This window comes from Brachionichthys hirsutus, chromosome 3 (genome assembly GCF_040956055.1).
Source record: "Brachionichthys hirsutus isolate HB-005 chromosome 3, CSIRO-AGI_Bhir_v1, whole genome shotgun sequence".
NCBI lineage: Eukaryota > Metazoa > Chordata > Actinopteri > Lophiiformes > Brachionichthyidae > Brachionichthys > Brachionichthys hirsutus.
The window spans coordinates 774,541-787,657 of record NC_090899.1 but is presented as its reverse complement, the minus strand read 5'-3'; the positions used below and the strand labels follow the sequence as shown (position 1 = coordinate 787,657).

The 13,117-nt window shown below is 49.9% G+C and overlaps 2 protein-coding genes across 3 annotated transcripts; both read left to right on the top strand.

Annotated features, from left to right (window-relative positions):
* The first annotated feature begins 1,623 nt into the window (after positions 1 to 1,623).
* On the top strand, positions 1,624 to 6,010 carry ctsk (cathepsin K). 2 transcript variants are annotated; one of them, XM_068756990.1, is made up of 8 exons: positions 1,624 to 1,644; positions 1,900 to 2,023; positions 2,622 to 2,744; positions 3,241 to 3,393; positions 3,891 to 4,109; positions 4,955 to 5,120; positions 5,220 to 5,328; positions 5,493 to 6,010. In XM_068756990.1, exons 2-8 carry the CDS (start codon positions 1,901 to 1,903, stop codon positions 5,590 to 5,592), a joined length of 993 nt encoding a protein of 330 aa, XP_068613091.1. In that variant the 5' UTR covers positions 1,624 to 1,644; position 1,900; the 3' UTR covers positions 5,593 to 6,010. The 2 variants fall into 2 exon arrangements, with proteins under 2 accessions (XP_068613091.1, XP_068613083.1); XM_068756982.1 differs by lacking the exon at positions 1,624 to 1,644 and adding an exon at positions 1,745 to 1,752.
* A 408-nt stretch (positions 6,011 to 6,418) lies between these two features.
* On the top strand, positions 6,419 to 12,734 carry ctss2.2 (cathepsin S, ortholog 2, tandem duplicate 2). Its single transcript, XM_068760404.1, has 8 exons — positions 6,419 to 6,519; positions 7,129 to 7,259; positions 7,347 to 7,469; positions 8,084 to 8,236; positions 9,111 to 9,335; positions 10,941 to 11,106; positions 11,387 to 11,489; positions 11,907 to 12,734. Exons 1-8 carry the CDS (start codon positions 6,507 to 6,509, stop codon positions 12,004 to 12,006), a joined length of 1,014 nt encoding a protein of 337 aa, XP_068616505.1. The 5' UTR covers positions 6,419 to 6,506; the 3' UTR covers positions 12,007 to 12,734.
* The last annotated feature ends 383 nt before the right edge of the window (positions 12,735 to 13,117 follow it).

Sequence of the window (13,117 nt, the reverse complement as noted above, 5' to 3'; positions counted from 1 at the left end):
GGAACCTACCTCCCAGCCGGGGCGGTGATTTAATCTCCAGTGATCACGCTGAAGAGTGGAAGGGAAAATCGATCCGGGATTACGGAATCCCATCCTCGGTCAGCTTGTGGAGACGCTTTGATCGATGTTCTAACAGCAGCGATAAAAATAGCGCCGTCGAGCGCTTAATGAACGCCGCAGTCCGGAATATTGGATTATAAATCAAAGGCTGCAGCCGTTCCCCTTTTCATCCGACACACACGCATTTTTCCACACGGGTCATGACCTGCCGCCTCGTTGGGAGATGGGAGGGGGCGGAGCTGGTCGGTGGATCAATAAAGACACCGTGGTCCAGAAGTCTCATTATCTAAAGTGTCCACACAGGAATCAGGAGGCGAGCGGCGGCTCTTTAGCCCCGCCTCTTCTCTTTGACCTTGAGCGGTGCTGATGCTGCAGCGTTCAGAGACAACGCTCATCAGCTAATGACGTCATGCTAACCGCTAGTAGCCGATCAGCAGACCTGCAGTCGTCACGTTAAACATTTGTGGGAACAATCCGCGTGTTGAATAAAAGCGCTAACGGCGCTAACGGCGCTAACGGGAGGCCTGGAGGAGTTCATCCTGTTGAACACCAAAGAGCATTTATGCATTTGCATTTGCTGCCACACGTTAGACGTTTGAATTGAAGTTCATCCGAGCTCGGCGGCGTTCCTTACGGAGCGCCGCTACCGGATGCTAACGCGCGCGTTAGCTCCACGTTGCGTCGCCGGTGTCAGGATCAAACATTGAGCGTTTCCTACAGGAACCGGTGTGTTCTTCATCCTAAACACACTTCCTGGTTTCCGGTTGTCCGGCCTTCATCCTGCTTTACCTACGGAACGCCGTGACGGTCGGGAGTGAGTCACGTACGAATGTTCGGCCTCGTATCTTTGTTCTTGGGTGAATAAAGCACCCGTCGGTCGACGCGGCGCACGAGCACCGTCGGACGCTGGTATATTTAGACGGCGGTGTTCATTTATAAACGCACACACGAGGCCGTCGACTAACAGAAGAGGAACTAATAATCCCTCGGAGACTAAATAAATGTCCGAGCTATTTTGGTTTTGTGGGAAGTTCTTGCTCGGATGTTCACCGTCGCTGTTTTCGGTGACGTCATCGTCCCCCGAGCGCCAAAAGCACAACGGTGAAAAACGGAGGGTCAGAAAGCAACGACGTGACGGTCGACCTGGCCTCCGCACCAGGAGCCCAGCGACCAGCCGACAGGTAAAGGTGGGGCTAAGAGGCGGGCCCTACGGTGGCCCTGAGGGCCCAAACGTTGCATCTAGACGGTTTAGAAGTCCCAAGCCCCCGAGTTGAGCTCTCAAGGTCATGTGATGCAACAACGCTCGACTCTTTTGAGGTGTCTGGCGCCTTCGGGCCTTCGAGTTCACCGCCAGCGAGTCTGGAGTGTAACCTGAGACGACATCTGTTTTCGGGATCCGAGCCCTCAGAATGAAAGCAGATGTAATTCCCCTTCCTGAAACACAGAGGAGCCCCTCCCCCCGGCCTGGAGCTCCCGTTATACTTCCTCAAAACGGCGCTGATATAAACTCCCGACTGACCCAGTTGGACGAGACGGGAGGGAGACGCCCAGAAAACGTCCGACTCGGCAGCTTTTGGATCGGAGGTAAAGCCTTTCGCTGGTTTGACTGGTTTTACTGGTTTCTGAGTCCGTAGAGAACAATCTGTTCTGGATTTACATTCCCTTCTCCGTGACTCTGCCGTTTTCCTGCCGGTCAGCTGTTGGGTTCTTTATATGAACTTCACTTCACTTCACTTCACTTCACTTTTATTGAATTTGTCCCTCGGAGGGCAATTTGTTTTACAGCGTCCAGAGGTGGATCATGTGACCGTCTGACTCAGCGTGTTTGTGTCGTTCCAGGATGTCGCCGTGCGTCTGCGTGTTGCTGCTGGCCGCCAGCGCCCTGGCTCGCCTGGACGAGGCCTCTCTGGACAGCCAATGGGAGCAGTGGAAGGCGACGCAGGGGAGGGAGTACAACGGCCTGGTGAGTGTCGGGTCGCCAGACGAGGTCGGAGGCAAAGAGGCGAGGCGTCGCGGGCGTTCACGTTTCTCACTGAACTTCATTAACGTTCCCGGGGTACAAACTCCTTCATCCGACATCGGCGCAATAGCATCAACGCCTCGAAGCATCGTTTGCATTTCCCAGGACGGGGATGGATATCGAGATGGGAGCAGGGATTATAGTCGGGAGAGAGCAGGAATACCAAGAACAGCCGGGATGTGGCTGGAATATCGGGACAAGCAGCAACAGTCTGCTCCTGAATAAACGCCTCCGACGCTCCAGTAACGCGGGACAGAGGACTATTCCCGCCCGGTGGGACCGTCCTGATTAGATCGCCGGGACATCGGGACGTGAGCCGCTTTAATTAGCCTCATTAATGAAACGAGGCTGCGGCACAGACACGCTTCCTTTCCTCGCTAATTAAAATGTAAATCGGTCCCGCCCAGAGGAATCATTTGAGCTGCCAGGTGTTGCTAGCAGGCGGGAGCGCTGCGGGCGCCATCCGTGTGGGACGGCCTCCTGACGTAAAGGCTCGCCCGGTGCTTTGACTCGCTGTGACTCGCTCACCTGTTCGTCTCAGGGTGAAGAAGAGCTCCGCAGGGCCGTCTGGGAGAAGAACCTGAGGATGATCGACGCCCACAACGCCGAGGCGGCGCTGGGCATGCACTCCTACGAGCTGGCGATGAACCACCTGGGCGACATGGTGAGTCACACGTACAGGTGAGGCCAGGAGAGGCGGGGCCTCGAACACCTTCTTACCTTGTTCGGGTTATTTCATTTGCTGTTGTTAAAACGTTGAGCTCAACGTGATTACTCACATAAAACAGAAAATTAGACGGAACTTAAAGAAGAAGAATTCAGGTCTGTTTCTGGCTCCTTTGGCTCCTCCCACCAGATCACCTGAACATGATCGGACAGGTTAACCACGTGTTCATCCAGGTTCTCGATGCGTTCTGAAAGACCGGCGTTTAATCGGCACCAAGCCTTTTAGCGCTTTTAGGTTCGCACCAGGAGCTCAGTGATTAGCAGCTAGTGCTAATTGAGCCATGTGCTAAGTGCATCCATTAGTGAAACTCCCGACGGTATTCCCACCAGCATCCCACCAGCATCCCACCAGCATCCCACCAGCCGGTTCTCTAAAATCCACAAATAGCGCCTTAGGAAAACGTTAAAACGTTAACGCCTCTCTGTCCACGCAGACGTCAGAGGAAGTGTCCGAGAAGATGACCGGCCTGCTGGTCCCGACGGACCCGGATCGCAGCTTCACCGAGGCTTTGAGCGACAGAGTGGGCAAGCTTCCGGAATCCGTGGACTACCGCAAGAGAAACATGGTGACCCCAGTGAAGAACCAGGTCAGACTCACCTCATGCACGTAAAGTTAGGGTCACCTGAAAGCAGGAACGGCCCTCTTCTGTTTAAAATAGGAATACTTTATGAAAAACGTTTTATCATAAATAAAATAATTTTAGCTGTTTTGTAGTTGCGTCAAATTAGAAACACTGAATACATATTTGGATCATTTATTTTCTCTCAAATCATCCTATAAATAATCACGTGTTTATCCCGCGCCTCCATAATCCTGATTTTTACATCCAGCTCGTGTCGCCCTCTGGTGGCGAGAAACGGAAGCGCAGCCACAGACAGGTTTGATGGCGCCGCTGTTCGGCCTTCATGCATTATGCAGCATCCGACTCCCCCCCCCCCCCCCCCCCCATTAGGATGTTTTCCTTCAGGAGCAGCAGATTCCAACCGCTACACACACACACACGCACACACACACACACACGCACACACACACACAGGCAGATGTGGGCAGCCGGTTAACGCTCGCCGTCCTCCCTTCGCTCAGGGTTCCTGTGGATCCTGCTGGGCCTTCAGCTCGGCCGGGGCCCTCGAGGGCCAGTTGTCCAGGATGACGGGGAACCTGTTGGACCTCAGTCCTCAGAACCTGGTGGACTGCGTCAAGGAGAACAACGGCTGCGGAGGAGGCTACATGACCAACGCCTTCCAGTACGTGGCGGACAATGGCGGGATCGACTCGGACGCGGCGTACCCATACATGGGCGTGGTGAGACATTCAGGAAGTGTCCTATCTATCAACCTCTGGGAGGTCTCCACACTGTACGCTCCCTGCTTCCTCTTTCTAGTTCCCCAAACCAAAGCTAGCGCCCGAGTCTGGCACAGGAAGAAAAGCTGTTCTGTTCCAGCTTCAACAAATCAATAAATCAATCAAATATTTGTTTAGCTTATTGTTAAACCAAGCAAGCTCTGTCTGGTTCTAGCTTTTATGCTAAGCTAAACTGGCTGCTGATTCATGCTGAATAGACAACAAGGAGGTTTTACTGCTGGGCCAGTGTAGCTAGTTCCCTTTACAACCTGCATGCTAAGCTGAGCTAAGCTAAGCTAAGCTAAGCTCCAATAACTCCGGCTTCATTTTGAGCGCACAGGAATGAGAGCGGTATAAATAAAGATCCTCGGATCCTTATCTACAGGTAAACACCACGACTGTTCAACCAATCGTTTTTAACTTCCTGTCCCGACGCACGTCACGCAGGATTGGAGGCGGTTTATCAGAAGAGATTTCCCGTACAGCGATCGGATCAAAGAAGGAAGTCCAGCTCATTCTTCCTTGTTTGTCAAACCGGTTTGTCAGACGATCACGGGACGCTAAAATCACGAGACGCTAAAATCACGGGACGCTAAAATCACGAGACGCTAAAATCACGAGCTTCTGTTCACCTTTCATCCCAAAATATCAGGAAGAATCCCATCTGGGAACAGAGTCCAAACCCGTAAATTAAAACGAGCTAATTGCACTTAAGTAGAAAATCATTGTTCGCTGACGATGAAACGAATCGTGAATTCGTTTCTTCGTTAGAAACGTGAAGCTGATTTTCTCATCTCTCTGTTTAGGAGCAACAGTGCCGGTACAATTCATCCACCATGGCGGCGCGGTGCAAAGGCTACAAGGAGATCCCGGTGGGCAACGAGCACGCGCTAGCCGTGGCGCTGTTCAAAGTGGGCCCGGTGTCGGTGGGCATCGACGCCGCCCAGTCCAGCTTCCAGTTCTACAGCAAAGGTCAGTGAAAGGTCACACGCCGGACACGCCCCCTCTGAGTGGCATCCTGCACATGCCCCGGCCTGCTGACCCTCCTCTTCCTCTTCCTTCCGTGCCCAGGTGTTTACTACGACCCCGACTGCAACAAAGACGACATCAATCACGCCGTTCTGGCGGTGGGGTACGGCGTGACCAGCAAGGGGAAGAAATACTGGATCGTCAAGAACAGGTGGGTCTGGACGGCATCGGGGGCCGCCGGGGTGAAACCGCTGTTGTTGTTGTTTATCGTTGTGCCGTTGATTCGACGCTTCCCACCTGACGGGCCAGGGGTCAAACGAATGAGGCGCCGTTTGACCCCCGGCGACGCCCAACAATCGTCTTTTGTCTTGACAGCTGGAGCGAGGACTGGGGCAGCAAAGGCTACATACTGATGGCACGTAACCGTGGCAACCTCTGCGGCATCGCCAACCTGGCCAGCTACCCCGTCATGTGAAGGGCCCGAGAGGAAGATGAGCGAGGATGAAGACAGACTACTGATGTTTAAACAAGACGTTTCTTTTCTGTCAGACTTTTAGAACATCAAAACGTGTTTTTAAGATATTAGAAATAAACTTCAGGCTAAATGGAGTCCAGTGATGAAGACTTTTAGCACCTTTAGATGATGAAGGCTTTTAGCACCTTTAGCTCGGCGCAGGCGACGCTAACCCTGAGGCGGTTCTGTGCTTCAGCTGTTCCGAGACGCTTCGGTTCTAGTTTTATCTTTGAAGTAGTGTTTAAAGCTATTTGACTTGAGAGTGACGGGGAACGTTGCCGGGCAACCGTCCTTTGTAGTCGCTTCTGTCCATCTTTTCTGACGATCTAACTGTAAACGGATGTTTTCTATGAAACTGAATAAAGATTTCATTTTTGAACGCATCGCTGTGATTCTTCATGCTAACCCAGAGAAATGGGGAGAGGCGATGAAGATGATGAAGATGATGATGATGAAAAATAAATGCTAAATCATATGCGACCATAAATTGCAGTACAGATTATTCCTGAAGCTGGTCATAGTCAGATCTGCGTAGAGTGACGTCACCCCTACGTAATCTATGAAATAAAAATTATTGATAAAATGGAGATGGATAACAAAGGTCTTTATCGAGCATAAAATCTAAATAAACGTCCTGAATGTCTGTTTTTGTTGTTTTTAGAGACATAATTATTGTTTCTGGTTGAATATTTCGGAATATTTCCGTCTCAGCCTGGAAACTTTCCAGATCTCGCGAGACCTCCTGAGATCTCGTTGAGGGTTTCGCTTCTCTCTGTTTCCGCAGGTGGCTGAGGCAGGAGGTCGGCCGGTCACGTGACGCCACCTCTAAATCGCGCAGGAAAGCGCGTCTCCGCGACATTTGAACCGGAGCAGCGATGAGTCGAAGCGGTGAGTCGCGATTTAACGAATATTCCGTGTTTGGGAGACCAAGAGAGGAAAATCACGAATTCTATTCATCAATTCTGCTTTTAGTTTCGCTTTGATCTTTTAGGGACAAAATAACTTTATTTTATTTTTCTCATGCCGTGTGAATGTAACATTTTCTATCTACATTTAAAACGTTTTATTGAGCCCCGATGTATTTATTTTCCTTTGTTATTATTTATTATTAAGTATTAATGACGTGAAGACAGGTCGGCTTCACAGACAAACTGTTTCATCTTAGATCTGGAACGTTTTTTCTGCCCTTTAATAAAACTCTTTGCGTGGTTTAAGAGCGTGTTTCCCTTTTCACTTCTCGTTTCCTGAAGGTTGCATCATTGTGGGTTTTCTGTCCCGTCCAGCAGTTTAAGTTTGTGGAACTGATCTGAAAGCAGTTATTCTTCATACGATCCGGGTTTCACACTCGGGTCTCACCTGTGGGTGTGAAACCCGGAGCTCGACCATCAATCACGGCCGAGCCTCACACACCTGCAGCCGCCTGTGGAAACCACTTCCTCCATCGGCGCCGGCACGCATTTCCTGGTTGTGGTTACACACCTGTTGTTGTGTTGACAGACCTGATGTCGGTGTTGCTGCTCGCCACCCTGTGTGCGGCGGCGGCGGCGGCGGCGGCCATGTTTGACAGCGGGCTGGACGCCCACTGGGGAATGTGGAAGCAGAAGTACGGGAGAAAGTACCAGAACCAGGTATCAGACAGTAACGGCTGAGCGTTGTCGATCAGTCGTTGATAATGACGGATCAATAACCTCCGATCTCTGTCTGTTGGCCTCGAGGTCGAGGATTCCGTCCGCAGGGCATTGTGGGAGGAAAACCTGAGGCTCATCGCCGTTCACAACCTGGAGGCCTCGATGGGACTTCACAGCTACGACGTGGCCATGAACCACCTGGGAGACCTGGTCAGACACTTATTGATCCGCGGTTATCATATTGATCGATCGATGGCTATTTATATCACCCCGCCGCTTCATGCTAAACAATGCTAACTGAGTCTAGACTGTTTATCCGTGAACAGGGGCTGTTGGGGGGGGGGGCTGCTTCCTGCTGACGAAGGCATTAGAGGTCAAAGGTCAAGCTTAGACACATTTATCTGGTGTGTTTTTTCGGCAGCTTTATTTCCTGAACGCTCATGACGGGGGTTTTTACTCTCCACTGTGCGTCGTCTATGAGAGGGTGAGGTTTGGTGAAAGACTTTGAAGTGTGGAACTTCCCTTCATATAAAAAGCCGGTCATGTGACGCCGAGCGCATTCCGAACCTCCGCCGCTAGCGCAGAAACACGAACAACAGGAAAGCCGTTTCCAGGTAGCGTTTAATAGAGGTGCACCGTCGCCACGACGACGCCGCTGCGCTCGGATCTTCCTCATTCCACAGGTCCGTCAGCTGATCGCCATGGAAACCCCCTCAAACGTCTCATCGTGATCCATTCGAACTTGTTGATCGCTGTGTACTTTTGCTCCTTAAAGACAGCATGAAATGAGAGAGGACGGATTGTCCTTCTGTCTCTCCCCTCAGAAACGAGAGGAGCTCCTGCGGTCCCTCGCCACGCTCGTTCCTCCCACTGGCCGCCAGAGGGCGACATCGCCCTTCGTTGGGCTGTCAGACACGGACCTGCCGGAAACCGTGGACTGGAGGAAGGAGGGTTTGGTGACCCCCGTGAGATCGCAGGTGAAACCCGGAAGTCCTCTTCTAATAAGCGGCTCCTGAATGTTCTTCTCCTTGATGTTTTCGCGCCTTTCGACTTCGAGATGTTCCGCGTTCCCGTCTTTCAGAGTTTAGTCAGAAGAAATGGGTGATTTTAATCCTCGCAGTCGAAATGGAGGGTTTTAACTGTTTATTTTTAAACGCGGACGTTGGTATTGAGTGTGAATAAAAGCAGATTTAATGTGGTCTAAATAGAGATTAAATACATTTAAGTTAAGCTTAAATATTTTAGCGATCGTTAATGGCGATACATCAGAGAGAGATTCTGTACGTGGCAGTTGTGCGTCGGGGAATCTTTACAGAACCATTCCTGGAGCAACATGAATATATAAATAATACTGATATAAATGATATTGTATTTTCACAAAGCTTTATTGACTCACAATAAACAAACATCAGACAAAGGTGAATAAGTCGAGTGGAAAGTCGACGATAAAGAAGTTCGGTGTTTTAACTGCTTCCAAACTCGTCTCAGAAGTTTATTTACGATGCAAAGATAGAAAAAGGAAAACTGCAAATTGCTTCCTGAGATTAGAGTCGGATAAAATGTCCGACTTCTTACGAACTCGTGCTGCGCTGACGGGCCCCGTTCAGCCAGACACACGCTATTGATTTCGTTCTGCGCAACGCGTCGACTATAATTGACAAACAGGAAAAACTCCCAAAGACTTGGCAGAGGAGTTCGACCTCCTGAACTCTGGGGGGGCCTTCGCTCCGCTCCGGCTTCACCAACGCGTGTTCTGTTGCCAAACATCGAGATGTGGAACGCGTTTCATGTAGATGTGGAGCCAACGGATGCATTTCTGTGACACCGCAGTAACCCGCTCATTAAACGCAGGGCTCCTGTGGCTCCTGCTGGGCCTTCAGTGCGGTGGGGGCTCTGGAGGGCCAGCTGGCCAAGAAAACTGGGAGGCTGGTGAACCTGAGCCCCCAAAACCTGGTGGACTGCTCCACCAAATATGGCAACCACGGCTGCAACGGCGGCTACATCGTCTGGGCCTTCCAGTACGTCATCGACAACCGGGGCATCGACTCGGAGGCTTCCTACCCCTACGTGGGAAGAGTGAGTCCCCTCCTGCTTTTGCTTCCCAATGATCTGGAATGGGGGATGGGGGGGGGGGGGGGGCAGATCAGCTCCGAGATGCTGGAAACATGAGCCTTCCTGTTTTCTCGCTCCACAGAGGAGATATTTCATGTCTGTCGCCGTCAGCAGAAGGAAAACCGCAGAACAAAGTCAAATTAGGATCCAAGGAAATTTAATTCTCCCAACATCACATCCTGCAATAAAACCGGGGGGGGGGGGGGGCTCGGCACCGACGCTTGGACCTTTCCCTTTCCCTTTATTCTTGGCTTTTGGGCCAGTTTCTTGGTTTCTGTCTGTGTTGCATGTGGGCGTGTCAGCTGTGCTCTGATTGGTCCACCTCCAGAGCAGAAGCTCAATCAGACTGATCACACTCACCTGAGCGGGTGTGACCGGGTCTATATCTAGACGTGCTCTCCTTTGTGTTCCCGGGGGGGGGGGGGCGGGAAGCAGCAAGCTCGCGGGATGTGTGCAGTTATGATGTATGAATGTAAACCTGCTTTTGGGGGGGGGTCTGACAGCCAGTCTAAGTCATTTTATTTATTTATTTATTTTACGAACTGATCTGAGTCCGAAATAATAAATAAAAAAATCCACTCAAAGGAGACATATTATGAAAAACTCACTTTTCCCATGTTTCTACACGATTCCGGTGGTTTTTGGTCCTGAACCCAAAAACGGCAAAATAAACCATCAAGTGAATCCTGCAGAGTTTACGTGGATCTGAAACTCATCTGGCCCGTTTATCGCTGTAAAACCAGCGACAATCAACACGACAGACCATAAAACCACCGTTTCTGTGCTTCTGAACGACGTTAGCGCGCGCTCGTTTATTTAGCTTTATGACAAATGCAAGGGGGGGGGGGGGGGGGAACTGTTAATCACGAAAATGAATCAGTGGTGATAACGGTCACCGTGGAAACCGCTGCAGGAGATGACCCGTGTTAGCGCGGAAGAGTAAAGGCCACAGTTTATCGTTTTTTAACGGCGGGAGAAGAGGAGGAGACTCGTCCCAGGACGGAGTCGAGGACGGAGAAGGAGTTTTTAATGCTTGTTGTGTACCAGAAAATAAAACGCGCTGGAAACACGGGAGTCGGTGCAAACTCAGCTGTACATGAAGACGTAGCGGCGCGAGGCAGCGGCGTGGGCGTAGCAGGAGCTCAGCCCGACCCCTCGGGCTGCAGACAGCAACTCGTCTTCTGTCCGCTCTTAATGTCTCTTTGGAGAAACAGTAAATTAATCGGCGCGGACTTCGTGTTTGTCCGCCGGGCTTCATCCGGTTCATCTGTTGCCGGCGTCGGCGTGGAAAAGGAGGGCCGATCCGACCGACCGTTCCCGCCTCGCGGAGGTGTTGCGGCTCGAATTCGTGTCCGAAAGTCCGACCGCCATGTGAAGAATCCTTGTAATGAGCTGCTGCGTTTCCATCCCAGAATCTCACCTGCCCGGAGCAGCAAGCTCTGAATCTAACGCGTCGGGATAATTTGGTTTTAACCGTCTTGGAGGAATTTCACAACATTTGTCTGGGGGAAAAATCAACAACTTACAAACCAGAGTTGTATTTCACAAGAATCTCGCCCTCTGCTTCAGGATCAGCGGTGCATGTACAACCCAATGAGCCGGGCCGCCAACTGCTCCCGGTACGGCAACGTGCCCGAGGGCGACGAGGAGGCCCTGAAGCAGGCGGTGGCCGTCGTCGGACCCGTCTCAGTGGCCATTGATGCCGGAGAAACCATGTTTCGCTTCTACAGGAGTGGTGCGTGGTTAGCATTGATGCTATAAAATGCTAAAGGTGAACACCCAATCATGGCCCGGTAAAAGATCGGCAACTACTGGAGGCTAGTTTCATGACAGGAAGTGAGGTGGTTTACTTCCTGGTTGTCGTAGAGCTAATGTTTGCCGCATGGCCAGCCGAGTGAGCTAACGGAAGGCTAAAGCTCACATCAGTAGCAGTTGGCATGTTATATTTTTGGTTTGTACATGCCAGTTAAATTTCTTGATTTATTTCTGGATGAAATGCTTCTCTGCGTTCCCAGGAGTGTACGACGACCCGTCGTGCTCCCAGAGGGTGAACCACGGGGTGCTAGCCGTGGGCTACGGGACGGACAACGGCCGTGATTATTGGCTGATAAAGAACAGGTGGGGCGTATTCTCTCGCTTTCTACGTCTCAAACCTAGATTTTCCAAGGTTCCTCCCCTTTCCTTGAAAATTCAAAGGGTCAATAAGATGGACAGATAGTGTGATAGATGTCTTTAGGTCTTTTCTGGAGGTTGTACGTTTTCAATTTAAAAAAATAATTGTATTTTTATTTTCTTATTTTTATTTAGATTGAATATTAATTTGTAATTTTCATGAAATGTCCTTTTTATTAGATTTATGTATATTTTAATCGTATTTACTTAATTTTATTTTAATGTTCTTTATTACTTCACTTATTTACTTGCGCGCACGCCGATCATTGACCAGTCAGCGGTCTGCGATTCATCATGTGACCTGCTTTCCGACCTGCTCAGGGTGAACCTCATCCGCTGTGTTCTTGTGCTCTTTCTGCCCAGCTGGGGGGTTGAATTTGGAGAACAAGGCTACATCCGGATGTCTCGTAACAAAGGAGACCAGTGTGGCGTTGCTAAGTATGGTTCTTTCCCCATCATGTAGCTGCTGGAGGAGCTGGATCGGGTCCCGGTGGTGGTTTTTACTCTCGCTCTGTACCTGTACGCTTTTAGCCGTTTTGTTGCGTCGTCCTTTTAAAGCTTTGTCTCGTGACAGGAGATGGTTTTGGTTTGACACGCTGTCGATACGATGAAACGCCGCTTTCAGGCTTTCAGGGTCGTCCGTGCCTTAAATCCACCATGAAGACTGCCTGAAAGGATCCCATTGACTCTGTGGGAAATTGGCTTGTTGGTCAATTTAGCTTTTACATGTTACAAGAGGAGGAACGCCAAAATCAATATCTGTGTCTCTGGTAAATACGTCTGTCCTGTGCACGTGCTGATGTAATAGCATATCCTGCGCTCGCTGCCCGCAGGCGAGGAGCCGTCTCGAGCAAGGAGAGAAGACTTTCATCATGCCTTTATTTTCTTACGATATGCTCGTCTGAAACATTGACACATCGACAGCGCGTTAAAGGAAGAGTTCAATGTTTTATGCTTTGTTTGGCAAAGAAAGACGATAGATCCCATTCTTACGTCTGTCCATTTAGTATGAGCTTAGCAATTAAGCCTTTTAAGAGGCTTGTCTTTCTGCTCCCAATCTCTGTGCTAAGCTAATTCACTTCCTGCTGTGAGTTGAACAAACTTTCTCATTTTGAACTAAGCTGCTCATCAAATAAAGTTTGTTATAAAATGTTAAAACTAATTTGCAACATTTTTAATAAAGTTTCAATAGTTAAACAGTTGTTTTGTTTGTTTTCGAGCGGAAATGAGAAGATGCCTTGGTGCTCATTTTGAAAAGCAAAATGCAAATGTTAAAGAGGAAAAATTATATATTTACACAAAAACAAAACGTACATTTTTGGTTTTACAGATGCATCTGGCTCCAAGCTCTTATTTAACAAACTTTCTCTGCTAGAAAGGGAAGAAACACGTTTTGTGATGAGCTGCTAACCAGTGAGGTCCAGGAATGGGGGTGAATATTTGACCTTCCGATCTGGTATTTCTTCCCCTTGCTTTGATCTTTTTTTTCTTCTGCTAAGACCGACCAATGAGCACGTCGCGTCAAGATGTTTTCTTGTCTCCTGTTTTATGCTAAACTAAACTAAACTAAACTA

Excerpts from the sequence above, each read along its gene's own strand:
- ctsk (XM_068756990.1), top strand. The coding sequence starts at position 1,901 with ATGTCGCCGTGCGTCTGCGTGTTGCTGCTGGCCGCCAGCGCCCTGGCT. Across the intron at positions 2,024-2,621 it reads GGAGGGAGTACAACGGCCTG|GGTGAAGAAGAGCTCCGCAG; the intron begins GTGAGTGTCGGG and ends TGTTCGTCTCAG. Across the intron at positions 5,329-5,492 it reads TACTGGATCGTCAAGAACAG|CTGGAGCGAGGACTGGGGCA; the intron begins GTGGGTCTGGAC and ends TTGTCTTGACAG.
- ctss2.2 (XM_068760404.1), top strand. Across the intron at positions 8,237-9,110 it reads TGACCCCCGTGAGATCGCAG|GGCTCCTGTGGCTCCTGCTG; the intron begins GTGAAACCCGGA and ends CATTAAACGCAG. Across the intron at positions 11,107-11,386 it reads GTTTCGCTTCTACAGGAGTG|GAGTGTACGACGACCCGTCG; the intron begins GTGCGTGGTTAG and ends CTGCGTTCCCAG.